General features: G+C 42.3%; 1 protein-coding gene across 1 annotated transcript in view; it reads left to right on the plus strand.

Moving 5' to 3' along the window:
- LOC126299169 (uncharacterized) overlaps nt 1-17,513 on the plus strand; it is a 514,148-nt gene extending 496,635 nt beyond the window's left edge. Inside the window, exon 5 of the mRNA XM_049990930.1 lies at nt 12,721-17,513. Coding sequence (XP_049846887.1) covers nt 12,721-12,927 — 207 coding nt within the window. The 3' untranslated portion in view covers nt 12,928-17,513. The remainder of the gene's footprint in view (nt 1-12,720) is intronic.
- The last annotated feature ends 1,663 nt before the right edge of the window (nt 17,514-19,176 follow it).

The following is a 19,176-nucleotide window of genomic DNA, read 5'->3' on the forward strand; positions in this document are numbered from 1 at the left end:
CTCAAATAACATTACAAGCCCTCTCAATCTCTTAAGTTTCTTTTCGTTTCCTTCTCCATTTCTGGGTGATTCACTTTTTTTTTTGTCAGGCACTGTATTTCTTAGTTTCGCGAACAATTGTCCTCTAGATTAACTGAGAGATTAATCACTGGAGGAGAACAGATTGCCTTTCTGTTATGAATACAATATATAACTGGCATATCGATGGAAAGTTCTCATTTTGAATCTTGTCAGTGCGTTTCTTACATTTCCAGAAACTTCTCCGTGGAAAGTGGACGACGTAGTTGTGTCACGCACTTAGTAGTATTTCACAAATTTCACGTGACTTTTAAAATCAGACTTACGTAATCAGAAATGTTTATACGTTCCTATATGTTTTGTAGCACAAACCTCTATCCATAGACATCAGCAAATGGCGACATTCGTATCATATTGCAAACTTTTTTGAAATGTATGAAAATGGTGCAATTTTCATGGAATTATGCGATAAAAAACTTCAAGGTTATGTAAATAAAGGTATTTCAGTATTTTCATTGATATTTGAATAATTCAATAACATAAACATGTAGTCATTCATTATTTTTATCTCAATTATGAGCATGCTGTACTTTTACTTTTGTATACTTCATAATCCAAATATATACTATATGATCAAAAGTATCCACCAAAAACATACGTTTTTCATATTAGGTGCATTGTGCTGCTACCTACTCCCAGGTACTCCGTATCAGCGACCTCAGTAATCGTTACACATCGTGAGAGAGCAGAAAGGGGAGCTCAGCGGAACTCACGGACATCGAACGTGGTCAGGTAATTGGGTGTTACTTGTGTCACACGTCTGTACGCGAGATTTCTACACACTTAAATATCCCTAGGTCCACTGTTTCCGATGTCATAGTGAAGTGGAAACGTGAAGGGACACGTACAGCACGAAAGCTTACATTCCGATCTTGTCTGTTGACTGATAGAGACCGCTAACAGTTGAAGAGCGTCGTAATGTGTAATAGGTACACATCTATCTTGACCAGGAATTCCAAACTACATCACGATCTACTGCAAGTACTATGACAGTTAGGCGGGAGGTGAGAAAACTTGGATTTCATGATCGAGTAGCTGTTCATAAGCCACACGTCACGCCGGTAAATGCCAAACGACGCGTCGCTTGGTATAAGGGGCGGAAACAGTGGACGATTGAATAGTGGAAAAACGTTGTCTGGAGTGACGAATCATGGTACATAATGTGGCGATCCGATGGCAGGCTGTGGATATGGCGAATCCCCGATGAACGTCATGTGCCCGCGTGTGTAGTGGCAGCAGTAAAATTGGGTGATCGTGGTGTTATGGTGTGGTCGCGTTTTTCATAGAGGGGGCTTGAACCCCTTGTTGTTTTGAGTGTTACACTATCACAGCACAGGCCTACATTGATGTTTTAAGCAACTTCTTGCTTCCCAATGTTGAAGAGTAATTCGGGAATGGCGATTGCATCTTTCAATACGACCTGTTCATAATGCACAGCTTGTGGCGGAGTGGTTACGCGACAATAACATCCCTGCAATGACTAGCCTGCACAGAGTCCTGACCTGAATCCTATAGAACACCTTTGGGATATTTTGGAATGCCGTCTTCGTGGCAGGCCTCACCGACCTACATCGAAACCTCTCCTCAGTGTATCAGTCCGTGAAGAATGGGCTGCCATTCCCCAAGAAACCTTCCAGCACCTGATTGAACGTATCCCAAGGAGAGTGGAAGCTGTCATCGAGGCTAAGGGTGGGGCAACATCATACTGCATTCGAGCGTTACCAATGGAGGATGCCATGAACTTGTAAGTCACTTTCATCCAGGTGTCCGGATACTTTTGCTCACATAATGTTGTACGTCACAGCTCTCCATATCATCAGTCTGTGAATTTCGCTTAAAGACCGAGAACTGCGGCGTTGGCGTAGTGTTGTCAGTGCTAACAGACAAGCAGCACTACGTAAAATGGCTGATGAAATCAATGTGAGACGTATGATAAACCTACCTGTTAGGACAGTGTGGCGAAATTTGACAGAAGACCGAAAGAGAAGACGATCGATGCGACTGCCTTAGCTAAGAGCATGACATCGCCAGGAGCGCTTCTCCTGAGCGCGTGACGATATCGGTTTGACCCTAGACGACTGGAAAGCCATAGTCTGCTCGGATGAATACCGATTTCAGTTAGTAAGAGCTGATGGTAGGTTTGGAGTGAAGCGCAGACCCCACGTAGCCATAGAGCCAAGTTTTTAACAAGGTACTGCGCAAACTGGTGGTGGCTTGATAATGGTGTCGGCTGTGGTCCATCTAAACAGATCATTGTCTGGAATCGGTTATGTTCTTGGAGACCAATCGCAGCCATTCATGGACTTCATGTTCCCTACTAAAGGTGTCATGTCAACGGGCCTCAATTGTTCGCGGCTGGTATGAAGAACGATTCGAACGAATGAATCTGCCACCAAGATGGCCAAACATGAATTCGACTGAACATTTGTGGGACATAACCGAGAGATCAGTTAGTGCGCACCATCCTGCACCCGCAACACTTTCGCAGCACGGCTCAGTATTTCTGCAAGCGAATTCCAACGACTTACTGAGAGCATGACACGTCGAGCTGCTGCACTATTGCGGGAAAAAGGAGGACTGACGGAATATCTGGAGGTACCCCATGACTCTTTCCCTGTCTCTCAAGTATTTCTGTGGTGTTACATGTTGTCAAGAGTAACACTTCCCTATTGTTGTGCCACTTAATGGCAAGCATCGTATAAAATGATATTAATTGAATATCCCCTCGCTTCAGTTCGTTCTGAAGTTATGACATGTTGTATCTGTGCCAACTAACAGTACCATACATGTTTGTACCATTGTTGTCAATCCAGAAAAAGAGTCTGGGCTTGAATTCCCAATAGTGCTTCAAAGTGTTGCCACTATGTCACCACTTTCCCCAAATTTTAGCCCCCAATTTCTGCTGTTATCCCTGTATAAAGTATGAAATATAAGAATTGGTTAGTCTGAGGGGCACCCAAATAAAGAATAGACAAACTTGTCACAAACCGAGATTTCATTTAAATGCACTTGGTATTTCGTGCCCTGGGGCTAACACTCAAGTACGTAGACAGCTTCATAATTTTTTTTCGATATTTAGGTTATCTTTGGTCCGGTTGAGACACCACTGGTGCGCTATGTGATCAAAAGTATCCGGGAACCTCCGAAAACATACGTTTCTAGTATTAGGTGCATTGTGCTGCCACATACAGTTAGATACCACATATCGGCGACCTAAGTGGCCATTAGACATGGTGAGAGAGCAGAAGGGGGCACTCAGCGGAACTCACGGACTTCAAGCTTGGTCAGGTAATAGGGGGTCACTAGTGTCATACGTATGTAAGCGAGATTTTCAAACACTTACACATCCATAGGTCTACTGTTGCCGATGTGATAGTGAAGTGCAAACGTGAAGGGACACATACAGCACAAAAGAGAACAGGCCGACCTCGTCTGTTGACTGACAGAGACCGCCGACAGTTGAAGATCGTCGTAATGTAACAGGCAGACATCTATCCAGACCAGGAATTTCAAAGTGCATCACTATCCGCAACAAGTACTATGATAGGTACGTGGAAGGTGAGAAAACTTGGATTTCACGGTCGAGCAGCTGCTCATAAGCCATACATCGCGCCGGTAAATGCCTAACGACGCCTCGCTTGGTATAAGGAGAGTAAACGTTGGACGATTGAACAGTGGAAAAACGTTGTGTGAAGTCACGAATCATGGTACATAATGTGGTGATCCGATGGCAGGGTGTAGGTATGGCGATTGCCCGATGAACGTCATCTGTCAGCGTGTGTAGTGTCAACAGTAAAATTCGGGGGCGATGGTGTTATGGTGTGGTCGTGTTTTTCATGGAGGGGGCTTGAACCCCTTGTTGTGTTGCTTGGCACTATCACACCACAGGCCTACATTGATGTTTTAAGCAACTTCTTGCTTCCCACTGTTGAAGAGCAATTCGGGGATGGCGATTCCATCTATCAACACGATCAGGCACCTGTTCATAATGCACGGCATATGGCGGAGTGGTTACACGACAATAACATCCCTGTAATGGACTGGCTTGTACAAAGTCCTGACCTCAATCCCATAGAACGCCTTTGGGATGTTTTGGAACGCCGTCTTCGTGGCAGGCCTCGCCGACCGTCATCGGTACCACTCCTCAGTGCAGCACTCCGTCAAGAATGGGCTGCCACTCCCAAAGAAACCTCCCAGCACCTGGTTGAACGAATCCCTGCGAGAGTGGAAGCTGTCATCAAGGATAAGTGTGATCCAACACCATACTGAATTCCAGCGTTACCGATGGAGGGCACCACGAACTTGTTAGTGATTTTCAGCCAGGTGTCTGGATAATTTTGATTACATAATGTTGTACCTCACAGCAAAAAGCTATTTACAATTTGTACAGAAACCAGATGGCAGTTATAAGAGTCGAGGGGCATGACAGAGAAGCAGTGGTTGGGAAGGGAGTGAGACAGTGTATCCCCGATGTTATTCAATCTGTATATTGAGCAGTCAGTAAAGGAAACAAAAGAAAAATTCGGAGTAGGAATTAAAATCCATGGAGAAGAAATAAAAACTTTGAGGTTCGCCAATGACATTGTAATTCTGTTATAGACAGCAAAACACCTGGAAGAGCAGTCGAACGGAATGGAAAATGCCTTGAAAGGAGGATATTAGATGAACCTGAACAAAAGCAAAACGAGGATATTGGAAGGTAGTCGCATTAAATCGGGTGATACTGATGAAATTAGATTAGGAAATGAGACACTTAAAGTAGTAAATGAGTTTGGCTATTTGGGAAGCGAAATAACTGATGATGGTCGAAGTAGAGACGATATAAAATGTAGACTGGCAATGGCAAGGAAAGCGTTTCTGGAGAAGAGCAATTTGTTAACATCGAGTATAGATTTAAGTGTCAGGAAGTCGTTTATGAAAGTATTTGTATGGAGTGTAGCCATGTATGGAAGTGAAACGTGGACGATAAATAGTTTAGACAAGAAGAGAATAGAATCTTTCGAAATGTGGTGCTACAGAAGAATGCTGAAGATAATGTGGATAGATCACGTAACTAATGAGGAGGTATTGAATAGAACTGGGGAGAAGAGAAATGTGTGGCACAACTTGAGTAGAAGAAGGGATCGGTTGATAGGACATGTTCTGAGGCATCAAGGGATCACCAATTTAGTATCGAAGGGCAGCGTATATGTTAAAAATCGTAGAGGGAGACTATGAGATGAATACACGAAGCAGATTCAGAAGGATGTAGGTTGTAGTAGGTACTGGGAGATGAAGAAGCTTGTACAGGATAGAGCTGCATCAAACAAATCTCTGGACTGAAGACCACAACAGCAACAGTGTAGGCTATATTACAAAGTGTCACACTGTGAACATTCCAGTTGCTGGCTGACTGTTTGCGCCAGCGATATTGGAAGCCAAACAATACTAGATTTCTTACACTAAAACTGAGCAGTTTAGCTTAGAACCCAAATGAGAAGTTAATATTTTTCGTATAGAATCCGGAAGATCAATGCACAACCATAGGACCTCGCACTAACGGCAGAAACTGGTTAAGTTACCTTGCGGGATAGTGAAAATAGGGTTCTAGAAGTTTTCTTACACGGCATGTCCAATGAAATGTAACAGACCATAGGGTTTTTGCCTCTGGAGCCAATTGTTACAGATGTGGGCGTAAGGGTCATCTGCAGATTCAATTTCTCCATCCATGTTATTATGAGTGTGATCGAGTCAGTCGTAAGGTACAAGAGTGTAGGAGGAAGAAACAATAAAAAAATCACCATACAAAGAGTTCATTACACACAAACGGTAATGGCTCGCCAATCGGGAGGCTTTCGCCAGTAGAACGAAACACTGCACATACATGTGCACAGATGGAATGTTTCTTATTAGGGCAAGACACATAAAATTTTAGTAGACGCAAGGGCTCATAAGTCAGTCATTATTGTGGACCTCTTATGCAGGAAGAGAGGTAGGTCTCCACGATGGGGTACGTGTCAATGTCATGAAGTCATTATGGACGACACTGCTGGGCTTCATTGGTACGAAGTGTTTTCGACAATACATGGAAATGTGATCAAATGTTAGTGAAGTTAATTCTACGATTCTCGGACTTGACTTTCTTGATAAACATCAAGTCAAAGTCAGTTATTTGTAGTATACGAGGGTCGTTTAGTAAGCAATACAACACATTTTTTCTCCACCATTCTTGGTTGGAAAAATGCAGAATTTGTTGTGGGACATCGCAGATTATTGCCACTTAAGCACCTATAGTTTCATGAATTTCCGATTGGTGGCGGTGCTATACATACCCTCCAAAATGGTCCTTGCAACGGTGGTTCGTTTCAAGCAGAGAGATGTCACTGAGTTTCTTTAGTCAAAAAACCAGATCATAAGACCTGTTCGTAGGAGGTTGCAGAATGTCTAGATCTGGCAGTGAACAAAAACATGATGAGTCGTTGGGCAAGGCGTCTGTCATCACTGCAACAAGGTTGCCCATTTCTGCACGATTCCCACATGAGGTCGGTAACACACAGCAGTGGCTGCCGCAGTGTCGGAATGTATGGACACTCTGATTCGAGGTGACCGACGAATCACAATCAAACACCCCGCTGTACAACTGGTCGACTCTGTTGACAGTGCTGAGACACTCGTCCACCACTTGGAGTACACAAAGGTGTCTGGGCGCTGGCGACCTCGCCCTCTAACAGAAGACCATAAAGAGCAACGTTCTGTGCGGAATTTATTCCGCGTTACAAAGCTGAATGTGACAATTTTTTGGCGGACATCGTCACATGCGCTGCAACGTGGATTCATCACTTCGAACCGGAAACAAACCGCAATCCATGGAGTGCCGCAACACTACCTCTCCTCTGATGAGAAAGTTCAAAGCCGCACCCTCAGCCGGGAAAGTCATGGAGACGATCTTCTGGGACTCTGAAGTGGTTATTCAGTTTGATGTCTTCCCTCATGGTGCAAGAAGTGTACTGTATTAGCCTAATGAAACTGAAATAACGACTTCAGTGTGTCTGTCGCCACAAGAATAAAAATGAACATCTCTTTCACTATGATAGCGCAAGGAATCACACAAATCTGCCCACGTGAGAGGAGCTCACGACACTTCGCTGGGCCGTTCTTCCTCGTCCCATCTACAGCCCGTATCTCGCGTCGTCTGACTTCTATCTGTTTGACCCAATGAAGGGTGCACTCTGCGGGAAGCAATACGTGGGTGTTGTCGAGGTTATTGATGCAACAAGCAGTTGGTTCCGACGTCGACAAGTTGAGTGGTACCATGTGGGCATACAGCATGCAGTAGGTTGGCATAAGGCAGTCTCATTGAAATGAAATTATGTTGAAAAATAGGGTTTAATATACAAAAGAGTGGAGATTGATACTGCGGATTGCAACTCTGTATAAAACCAACCTGCTTTCAGAAAAATAAATGTTGCATTAGTTTTTGAGCGCCTGTCGTCTAATTGAACCCAGCGAGACTTTGTTTCCGCAGGGAACACGACTGTCAGTAATACACTGTCGCAAGGTACACCAATCATGCAGATGTTAACAACTACTCTGCCAACAAATATGGTAAAGATTAGTTCCCATGATAACATACCTCACGCCGGAGGTTCGAGTCCTCCCTCGGCCATGGGTGTGAGTGTTGTTCTTAGTATAAGTTAGTTTAAGTAGTGTGTAAGTCTTGGGACTGATGAGTGACCTCAGCAGCCTGGTCCCTTGAGAATTCACACAAATCTGAACATTTTTTTTGATAACATACCACTGGTAGAGAAAAGCTGGAAATGGAAAAAAGAACACATTGACACCGGTGTGTCATACCCACCATACTTGCTCCGGACACTGTGAGAGGGCTGTACAAGCAATGATCACACGCACGGCACAGCGGACACACCAGGAACCGCGGTGTTGGCCGTCGAATGGCGCTAGCTGCGCAGCATTTGTGCACCGCCGCCGTCAGTGTCAGCCAGTTTGCCGTGGCATACGGAGCTCCATCGCAGTCTTTAACACTGGTAGCATACCGCGACAGCGTGGACGTGAACCGTATGTGCAGTTGACGGACTTTGAGCGAGGGCGTATAGTGGGTATGCGGGAGGCCGGGTGGACTACCGCCGAATTGCTCAACACGTGGGGCGTGAGGTCTCCACAGTACATCGATGTTGTCGCCAGTGGTCGGCGGAAAGTGCACGTGCCCGTCGACCTGGGACCAGACCGCAGCGACGCACGGATGCACGCCAAGACCGTAGGATCCTACGCAGTGCCGTAGGGGACCGCACCGCCACTTCCCAGCAAATTAGGGGCACTGTTGCTCCTGGGGTATCGGCGAGGACCATTCGCAACCGTCTCCACGAAGCTGGGCTACGGTCCCGCACACCGTTAGGCCGTCTTCCGCTCACGCCCCAACATCGTGCAGCCCGCCTCCAGTGGTGTCGTGACAGGAGTGAATGGAGGGACGAATGGAGACGTGTCGTCTTCAGCGATGAGAGTCGCTTCTGCCTTGGTGCCAATGATGGTCGTATGCGTGTTTGGCGCCGTGCAGGTGAGCGCCACAATCAGGACTGCATACGACCGAGGCACACAGGGCCAACACCCGGCATCATGGTGTGGGGAGCGATCTCCTACACTGGCCGTACACCTCTGGTGATTGTCGAGGGGACACTGAATAGTGCACGGTACATCCAAACCGTCATCGAACCCATCGTTCTACCATTCCTAGACCGGCAAGGGAACTTGCTGTTCCAACAGGACAATGCACGTCCGCATGTATCCCGTGCCACCAACGTGCTCTAGAAGATGTAAGTCAACTACCCTGGCCAGCAAGATCTCCGGATCTGTCCCTCATTGAGCATGTTTGGGACTTGATGAAGCGTCGTCTCACACGGTCTGTACGTCCAGCACGAACGCTGGTCCTACTGAGGCGCCAGGTGGAAATGGCATGGCAAGCCGTTCCACAGGACTACATCCAGCATCTCTACGATCGTCTCCATGGGAGAATAGCAGCCTGCATTGCTGCGAAAGGTGGATATACACTGTACTAGTGCCGACATTGTGCATGCTCTGTTGCCTGTGTCTATGTGCCTGTGGTTCTGTCATTGTGATCATGTGATGTATCTGACCCCAGGAATGTGTCAATAAAGTTTCCCCTTCCTGGGACAATGAATTCACAGTGTTCTTATTTCAATTTCCAGGAGTATATATATATATATATATATATATATATATGTGTGTGTGTGTGTGTGTGTGTGTGTGTGAGATAGAACCGCTACGCTACACATTTCCTGACAGTTTCCAAGTCTCGTTTATTCTGTATCTCTTCAGTCACATTAATTTGTTCATTAACTATTAGTAACCCTGGCTCCGATTCATCTCTCAGCTCTTTGTTGACCTGTACTGCATAATATCCAAGTGTACTCCATAATCTGCAACTTTTTAGAATAAAGTGCTACAAGACGGAGAGCTTGGAGACGATAACGGAAGCAGTGTACTATGAAGCTCTCGCTGACCAGCGTAATGCTCCCTGGTCTTCTGATGAGAGTGGAGTCCATGGTAGATGGAGCCTCCGGAGACCGTGTTGGAGATGACGTCCTGTGAATCGGTGGAGAGGACGTGTTAAGTAAGGACCCAGTGGCTCGACACACAACCAGTGGATATATCCTTGGTCTTTGGTGGCCTACTCTGTCTGGAGGGAGCGCGAGGTGTGACTAGCGTTGATCTGGAGAGACTGCCGTGCTCGGCAAGGCAGCTCTATATTGAGAGGCTACAGACAGTCGGTACTTGGCGACAGAGGAACTCCCAATGCCGACTGCCGTAGATCGGTGAGCGTTGACCTACGTAGGCGATTCACAGCTGAATACAGGTATCAGTTGTTGGAGACTCATAAATAGCGGCAGCGATCTGATACCAGCGCTGTCAGCGTCACATATTGCTAGCTCGAGTGACGAGGAACCATGGAGGCTGCTGAAGACACGAGGGAAAGCAATTCCCCATGTTAATATGTACAGATGACTGTTTTCCTGCGATTGCCACTGCTTGTGTAACGGGTGGGTGAGGAAGGCGACCACCCCATTACATGTCTATGGGAATGATACTGGATTGGAGGCACTAGCCATATGGTGTATTACTTACAATTCTTACCATAGAGCAGACGTTTGTTGGACTTTTTCTCCTTATGGCAGGATAAGGACTTGCGGCCCTGTTACCTTGTTATGACATGAGCAAGATTCACGGATACCGTGCAGTCGAAGTCCTCCTCAAAGGCTCTTTCGAATGACAGAGTTCCTTTAAAAACAAAGTTGGTGTTAGAATTCGGCGACTGTACAAATTAAAAACTACTAGCGTCTACCGTTACAGCATATCGAAGACAGTATCTCTATGTGTTTCCTCAGTATATGTATTACTAGATGTATCTAGGGTGGATATTTATGAAAGCACCGTAATTTCTAAATTTTTTGTGGGAGAAAATGATTAGTTGAAGATTAAAGTCGTGGAAGTATCATCGAGATAATTGTAGAAAAAATAAGAGCAATTGTCCTTGAAGCTATGTAGATATTTCTGAGGTCTGCAAGGTAACAAGTAAAGGCATATGGCATCAATGGCTGGGAGACCCCTAATGCCAGTTGCAGCCGTCCAATTGGAACTATTTTCCCTTCCCTACGAACAGTCAGGCACTGTCATTCGCTAAGTATGGCCTGTGTATGTAAGTGTTAAGTATAGATGACTGTAATGGGTGTGTTTCTTGTTTAGTGTTGGGTTCGTAGTGGAGCGGATGGGAGAAAGGAGAGGACGAAACCCAGTGCCGGCACATAGCCTAAGCCTCGCGAATAGCACGAAGGGGGCCATCGAACTTAACGTCGCCTTTCGACAGATCGATCAGCATCAACAGTAACAAATGCCCTCACTTCAAGAGACACAGCGGATGGGTTTAGAATTTAATCCGGGACATTCTCGCAAAGATTAATGATCAGGAACTTCACGAGACCACCTCTCCTTCTTTCTTGGCCAAATACTACCAGTGTAAATTTCATCCACCATCATGATTCGAACTGGCTTACCTCCGAGTCGAGTGCCAGCACACAAGCCTATGGTAGCCACCTCGGACAAGGGGGTGGGCCTTTGCAAGGTGATGACGGTAATGGTTACGTTGCAAGCTGACAGCAGTGCTGTGTGCCATGATTATTGGGACGCCGATGAGGAAGGACCTGTGGCGATGTCGCTTTTCAGTCAATAGTTGTACTGGTGCTACTGCAGGTAGTGACGGTATACTGTGTTTACACTGGATTGCTACTGCTGGGGAGAAACCTTGTAACGTATGTGCAAGCAATATGTGCCTATGTTCGTCTGTGAAACTGAGCTATTAGTAAACGGAATGTAACCTGCATAACACTGTGTATGTGTGTTGAATGATTGTTAGTTTCACTGTCCTTTAAGCCCTCAACAGATCGTTACATGAGAAACTTAAAATTATCGCTTGTATAAGCTATCTGACTGCGTATTTGAATATGAAAAACTACAGGAACAAATGAACCTGTAACAGTGAGTACGTAAGCTATCTGACTGTGTTTTTGAATAATAAATTACAAGTGAGACAGAAGCTGGTTTGTTTACCGGACTGGAGTACATGACATGTTGTGGTGTGTCCGTGTCTCTGTTTTGGCACTAAGTTTTGCACTCATCTTTTTAGATGACTGCCTTTTTCCATGTGGTTTACAGTAATTAGCAGCAGCATGCAGCACCAGCGGCTAAAGCTTATTGTTGCTAAGAATGAATTAAATAAAAAGGAGTTTGCTTGGATCCTGTTACTTACAAAGTAACTTATGAGAAGGGATTTAATTAATTAAGTCTGTTTAAAACTTCAGAAACCAATAATAGACAATGAAAACAATAATGACATAAGTATCAATAATGGTTGAGTGCCAGATTAATAAATTATTTCAGTATCAAAGTTACATTAACATTTAATAACCACAGCATTTATTTATTAATTAGATGTCGAGAATAATTATTATTAATTGGAGGATAAGGAGGCTTCTTTAAGTGATAAGCAAAACATGGGATTATTGCAAACTCGGACTAACAGTCACGAGCCTAACACTGCAATTGCTTTTGCGCTATGCTTGCGAATTTTACCTTGAATTCCATCTTCAAGCGTAGTTATGCGATTTAAATCTCTCCTGGCTATTTAAATGTAATCAGGTCTTGAGTGTGGTATCACCGACGTGAGGGCGGCGAGACACGTCTTCTGTCTCTGATCTCTCGACCGTCACTACTACCTCCACTCTCGCAGACACACCTCGTCCCACAGCAATGCTTACAATCGCGGTCCCATGTTTCGCCCTCAGATTGTTACTATCGATATCTGAGTGTTTACGCAATGCAAAGAACAGGATTAAATTGACTATATTGTTTTCAATGTAGTGGAAAGTCCTGATACATACCTTACAACCTGTATGAGTTTACGAGCATGTTAGTGTTGTTAGTTGAGATGACGACAGTGTTGGTGATTACACAGACAACGACGATGTTCTTGATTGTCATTATTGTACTCCTGATGACCCTGACCTACCTGTCATGATCTCCACGATGGTGGTGTCAGTATTCAGCCAGCTCAGTATAGTACTGTCGGTGTTACAGGTGGTGATGGTGTTCTACGCGGTGATTATCGTGCTGCTGGTGGGGACCAACCTGCGGCGTTGCCGCTCACGGCCGCGTGCCAATGCCGCGCCTCCCGGAGCGCTGGTGGTGACTCTGGCCGGGAGTCGCGGGGGCGGCGGGGGAGGGCGCGTGCTGACGGCGATGGCCGCCAAGCACCCCAGCAGTGCCGCCGCTGCCTCCGTCTAGTTCGTCGCTCCTCTGCTCACTGAAAAACAGCCCCGCTTCGTCCCCCTGTCTACCCACAACGTTCCAAATTCTAAGTGTCTGTAACCGCATTTATATTCGTGTCTCACCTTGTTGAATACATGTCTCACTACTGAAAGCGGTAACTACCGTAAGAAACAGGTGGTATCTCATTTCACGGATGAATGAAAGCCAGCCATAGATGAGATCGTTAATGCTGTAGTATTCCAGCTTGAAAGATGTGGGTGTATCGCAACAGGTTTCACCGTATTTAACTCAATATATTGAGCTAAAATATGTTGCAATCGGACGTTTGACCCATTTCCTTTGACGGTATTATTCACGAAGCTGTGCATCGCTCTCTTGGTTACCCAGTGGTCAGTACTTTTGAGTAAAGAAACTTATTTTCAGCACCCAGGTTTTGCTGTCGATCATCTGTGATGGTTGATTGGAATGGAAAATAACAGTCTTAATGCTGAATGGAGGTTTCTTGAGGGGACTGTTAGAAATCAAATCATTCTACATCTGGCATTAATGACCATTATGGGAAAATTGCAAGTATGTACGTGGGGTAAACTGATCATTATGAGTGTTATAGAACCTACACTATTGCATCTCTGAGGACGTCTTCGGAAAGCTATATTTTATATCAGCTGTTTCGTCAGGGTAAGATATATTATATTTCTCATGTGTAAGAGATACACCTGCGCATCTTGTAAGACTTCTGAAACAATTCATGCCACCATTTCCAAACAAATATGCAATTTTAATGACGTATAATTTACGCGCTCCGCACGATGTGGTGATATGAAAAACGACCATAAACTACGAGCTGCCTCTGTGGATTACGTTGTTGAGTAGTTCAGCACTCTCAAATTTTGGTCTCATCGTGTCATGTCTCAACACTGGAAGTATAAGTAATTGTTACAAACATGAACAAATGAACTGTAATTAATTACCTGTCAGTTTCTGGGAACAAAGGTCTCTATGATGACCCCCCCCCCCCCCCATCCAAGTGTAACATAAAGGTATTCATGAAACAAGGAGGTCATTCGTTAAATTTTTTGAAAGCATAACACAATCAGACATGCCATGTTACTTACCAAAGCCGTAGGTTGAAGAAATATTGTTTTTGTAGGAATCATATAACTATTTTTAAATATGTCTAAATTTCAAACTCATTGAGTCGGATTATTTAAAATTTCTGTAATAGAGTGCTACACTTTAGCGTTGAGCTTTGGGTCCTTCGTATTTTTCACATGTTTATTATATCTCTTCGAACATGAGTTCTTCGTGATCTACTGAATTTCGTTTACCGTATGTAAATAATGATTGGCAAGTTGACTGATTGGCAACTACAAATTGTCATCATGAAGAAAGCTACATTTTCTATGAAGAACCTGGTACGGGGTATCCCAGTGTCGAATTTACTGATATACAACCGGGGAAATATATAACGTCAGTCACAAGTTTTTTCACTACAATTAGAGAGGTAATTCGGTTTTCTCGAGACACCATGAATGTGATAGTGTGATGTCACAGTTGGTTATATCTCCAATGCGCTGGTGTGCACATAAAAGTAAAACATTAAATAAGATTTGCCGTTACGTCAACCCGAACTGTGCCATTCCAATTGGTGTTGAATTTTATATGCCGAACTAAGTGAAACTAAGATTTTAATCAAGGACTGACCTTTGTAGAAAATGTAAAGAAATAGCAGTTAAATTTCGTTAAGGGACTGTTCCGTTTATTCAGGGTAGGATACTTTAGCGTAGAATACTTTATGCGTTATGAATTAAATAACTCACGATACTTGTGAAATGTTCTACAATATTAAACACTTAACCAGCCGGCTTTCGACTTTTAGACCATCACGTTCAAAGATAACTATGTGTATCTGTGAATTTTGTGAGATCATAACTTTTTAAACAGATACATCCAAATAGTCTCTCGGTTACCTGTCAAAGATCACAGTTCTTAACGTTGTGGACGAGACTGAAGTGAGATGAATCACTGTTTACTGAAGTTTGCTCAATTTATTGTTCTCTGAACAACTGTTATAATTTACCATGTAGTTTATTGACGCAATACGTTATTTATTTACTGTAAGCCAATATCACAATTCCCTCTAAACAATTCTGCTCACTTTTGTGTTATATCGAACGTTAATATTTGCCGTCTTTGACAGCCAACTGCAAACCCCATCGGATAAACCATGTTGAAAATTCTTAATCTCAAAAAATTTACACCTAAACACATTTTTCTGTGAACCTAATAACCTAATAACAGACGAAGACCGTTTAGTTAAATAACAAATATTTTAGGATTTTACGCAGACGTTTTATTTCTTTTATTCATTTCGAGCTAAAGTGTTTATTTACTAATATTTTCGCTTCAAATTTATTTCACTTAAGTAATTTAAAAGTTTTTTTATTTATTCTGTAGATCTTTAACATGAAAACAATGCTGTTTTCGGTAAACGAAGTACTTAACTTCCATTTAGACAGAAATACAAGGACACAATGTATCATAACGCTTCTGTATAGTCTTAAGAGGAAACTTTTCGATTTTCCCTCTTTTCTTGGGCGCGGATCAAGGGTAGCCATACATCTTCTTCTAAGTAGTCACCTTGAAGGTGATTATACACTTATCAGATAAAACAATATTGCTGTCCAAGATGGACGCTCCAAATGTCATAGAATATATTGTGCACTGACAAATTCAAGATACCTATGGTTTTGCATTATTTGCTTACCTAAGTGACAAGTATAGCTAACAGACAAAAGAAGTTGTGCATTCAAGTATTACGCATAACACGAAATAGTCACAAAACAGATTACAAGCTGACAGTCCGTAGTGGAATAGAAAACTGTGAATATTAAAATCAGTAATAGAGAAAGTGACTCGAAAGTTTACATTGTAGAGAACGTTCGTAGCTATTGACAAAATAGCAGAAATGGCTTACGTAATTACTGGAGTCAACGTGACAGGCCATGTGGACCTTCAGTGTAGGAGGAGAACATGTAGCTTTCCTCAAGTGCTTTCCATATGACAGGAATTAAAGTGCACTGAAAGTATGAGACTTAGGCGCTGCCTACAGCGCTTCGAGTCAATGTGACTGGCCATGTGGACCTTCAGTGTGAAAGGAGAATATTTGGCTTTGCTCAAGTGTTTTTCATATGATAGAAATTAGAGTGCGCTGAAAGTTTGAGACTTACGCGCTGTCTAATGCGCTAACAATGCGCTTCAATGTAACAACCTATTGAGAACGAGACTATTCAGATAATTTCACGCAGGCGAATGAAAACTTCCAACCAAACATGTACGATAATAAAGTAATAGACTATCGACGAACCGGAACATGATTTCAGAACATATTTTATAAACAGACATGATAGACGGCTACAGAAAAAGGAAACAATATATCAGGCACTACCGAAAAAAATTACATTGAAAATTAAAGAAAGTGTGACATAAAGAGGAGAAAACCTGTGTTATCAAGAGGCTAATGACAGACCCATGGAGGAATGTACGAAGAATGTGGCTGACTGAAGAAACATCCGAACTAACTAGGAAAGGAACAAAAATTGTAGTAATAGAGTTTGGTACATTTAATTCATAAATGTAAGCGAAGATGGGTATTCAGGGTAGTAAATGATATCTTGGTGTGTCCACAGTTTGGTATATACAGTCACGACACTTACTGCTTAAAAGTTGGTACCGTCTGACAGCTGGAGCGACAGCAGCGCACCTAGTGGCGAGAAAGGATGCCGTCTGTGATACGTGTCATTAGAATAACGTGTGTTTTCAGTTCCTTATTGCGAAATTGCTAGAATATTTTTGCGTCCTAAGCCTTAGCAAAAATTGGAAAAACATGGATGATCATAATATAAATGTAAAAAACGCGAACAGTCGTAAATGAATCGAGATGTGCTAACTGCAACTTACGCGGAAACGAAATACATGTATGTGGTATTTCACGCGTTCATTCTTCTGTTTAGTCATTAGGACACCCATTTTCCATGTTATTACTGTGTGTGGTATGAAGCTTTCCAATTAAGGATATAAGTATGATTGAAATTTGTTATAACGCTCAGATTACACAGATTCTCCGTCACTGCATAACGACCAGCAGAAAACTGGGTGAGAATAATTTGTAAAAGAATAAAAAAAACTGGTAAATAAAGTATATGAAATATGTACCTAATAAATTAGCAGCCCAAATGGGCAATCTCAATCCCTTTTTATGTCTAGGATCTATTTTTTTTTTAAAAATAAGGATGCCATTCTTCACCTGGTTTCTATGATCTCTTTGCTAGATGTTCTTATTGTGATAGACACTTTCCTGTTCAAGTACCGAATTTACAAAGAATAGATTGATTGGCAAATTCTTGCACTTCACTCCGTTTTAGAACACAGGAAAAATTTTATGTATCCCTTGAACACATGAGTCGCAGGACTCGAAAATAAATGATAGGATCTGTGAGACCCCTACCAAACAGATAGAAAGTGCTATTTATTATAACTTTTTTATAAAATGTAATGTGTTTAGTGACATCAAATGAATAAAAAAGTATTTATTACGATAATGTAGCCATTATTTTAGTATATGAAACGCAATATCATAATTAAATTACACTATTTTCTTAGATTAAACGACAAACTTCTTCTTCTACTCAGCTCTCACCAATATACCTGATCATTAAAAAGAGCTTCTTTACAGTTAATTACGTTACCGTCTTTGCAATTCTTTTCTCAATTTCTGTACGTTTGATCACTTTTTCCCTCTAATCAATGTGGGAACATAAAATACGTTATTTTTGGCGATCTTTCAATTCCTGCAATCATAGACTGTTGACGAGTAACGTCACAACGTGCCATAGTTTGTAGAACATTCTTTTGGAGGCGGATGTGAATGACTTTCTGTTCCATATGAGGATGTATCATTTCTTACCAAAATTCCTTGAGGATAATTCTTTTTGAGAACTCTTTCCTGGTATTTGGGATGTAGCTGTGAAATCAGCGTACAGCAGATATTGCTCCTACAATCATAAACTTAAGGACGTCATTCATAAGCTTAAAGCGTAGCAACCAAAAATCCATGTTACTGGGTAGGTATGCAACTTATGCTCAGCTGCATATTAAAATATCGCATTTTAGAGCAAGTGCGACTGTGACAACATTGGAAACATTCATTTTTAAATCATTTTAGAAAAACAGAGAAGAGTTTACATATGAGTAGGATAGAAGCATAACTCACATGCTCCAAAAACATAAATTTTCACAAATGACTAAAAACGTGTTTTACATGCGTCATGCGCAAGTCCCATATATTGATATCAGTACGTGCAAGAACAATGGCTATAATTCATTATTTATATTTCAGATTATGTTTGCTTATTGAGAAATTACAATTATTTAATGTTATATTATGGATCATGTGAGTTTTGTTAACGAGCTATGGAACATGTAAGTTTTGAGAATCCTCATTTTGGGTCTTGCGAGTTTTGGTACTGAGCTGCTTGGACGATGCTGATTTCGGGGGAACTATCGTGTTGCGACTCGATATGCAACACTTTTTGGTTCCGACTGCAAGCCAATTCCTCTTCTACAGTGCATATATAATATTACATTCCGATGCTAATTGTGATAAATACCAATTAATCATCTTTTATGGACTTTGGTTGTATTAGCTTACAAGAGATATTTTCTAGTTTGGAATACCGTTTGCAATTGCATAAAAGAAATGTCTACTGTGGAAATTTCTCAGTTTACTGATGAAAGAAATTTACAAATTTTCCCTTCATGAGAACTAATTATTGATCACAAAGAAAAGTAGAATACTATAATCAGGAAAATAATTCAGACTGGTTAAACATTCTTTGAGAAGAAAGAAACTATCAAATTCCAAAAGAAAGTATGCTAGTAAAATAAAACTGAAGATTTCAAGGAGATTTACTTCTGAAACTGAAAATAATTTTACTCATCTATATCTATATCGCAACATTAAGTTCTTCTTGAATCATGCCACACATACACTTATGATCAGTTTGATCCAATGTATTCTCATCAATGATATACTTATAGAACTTGAGCTCCTCAATTTCTCTCCATTTTTCCCCATAATGGGAAGTCAGAAGTTTTTCAACATCCCTTCTTTTTAGCAAAGAGATTGAATTCCTTGGCTGGATGAGTTCGGGATATATAAGTGCATTTACTCCAGATTTAAACACATATCTAAACACTCCAAGG

The sequence above is a fragment of the Schistocerca gregaria genome, chromosome X, assembly GCF_023897955.1.
Source record: "Schistocerca gregaria isolate iqSchGreg1 chromosome X, iqSchGreg1.2, whole genome shotgun sequence".
In the NCBI taxonomy this organism is placed as follows: domain Eukaryota; kingdom Metazoa; phylum Arthropoda; class Insecta; order Orthoptera; family Acrididae; genus Schistocerca; species Schistocerca gregaria.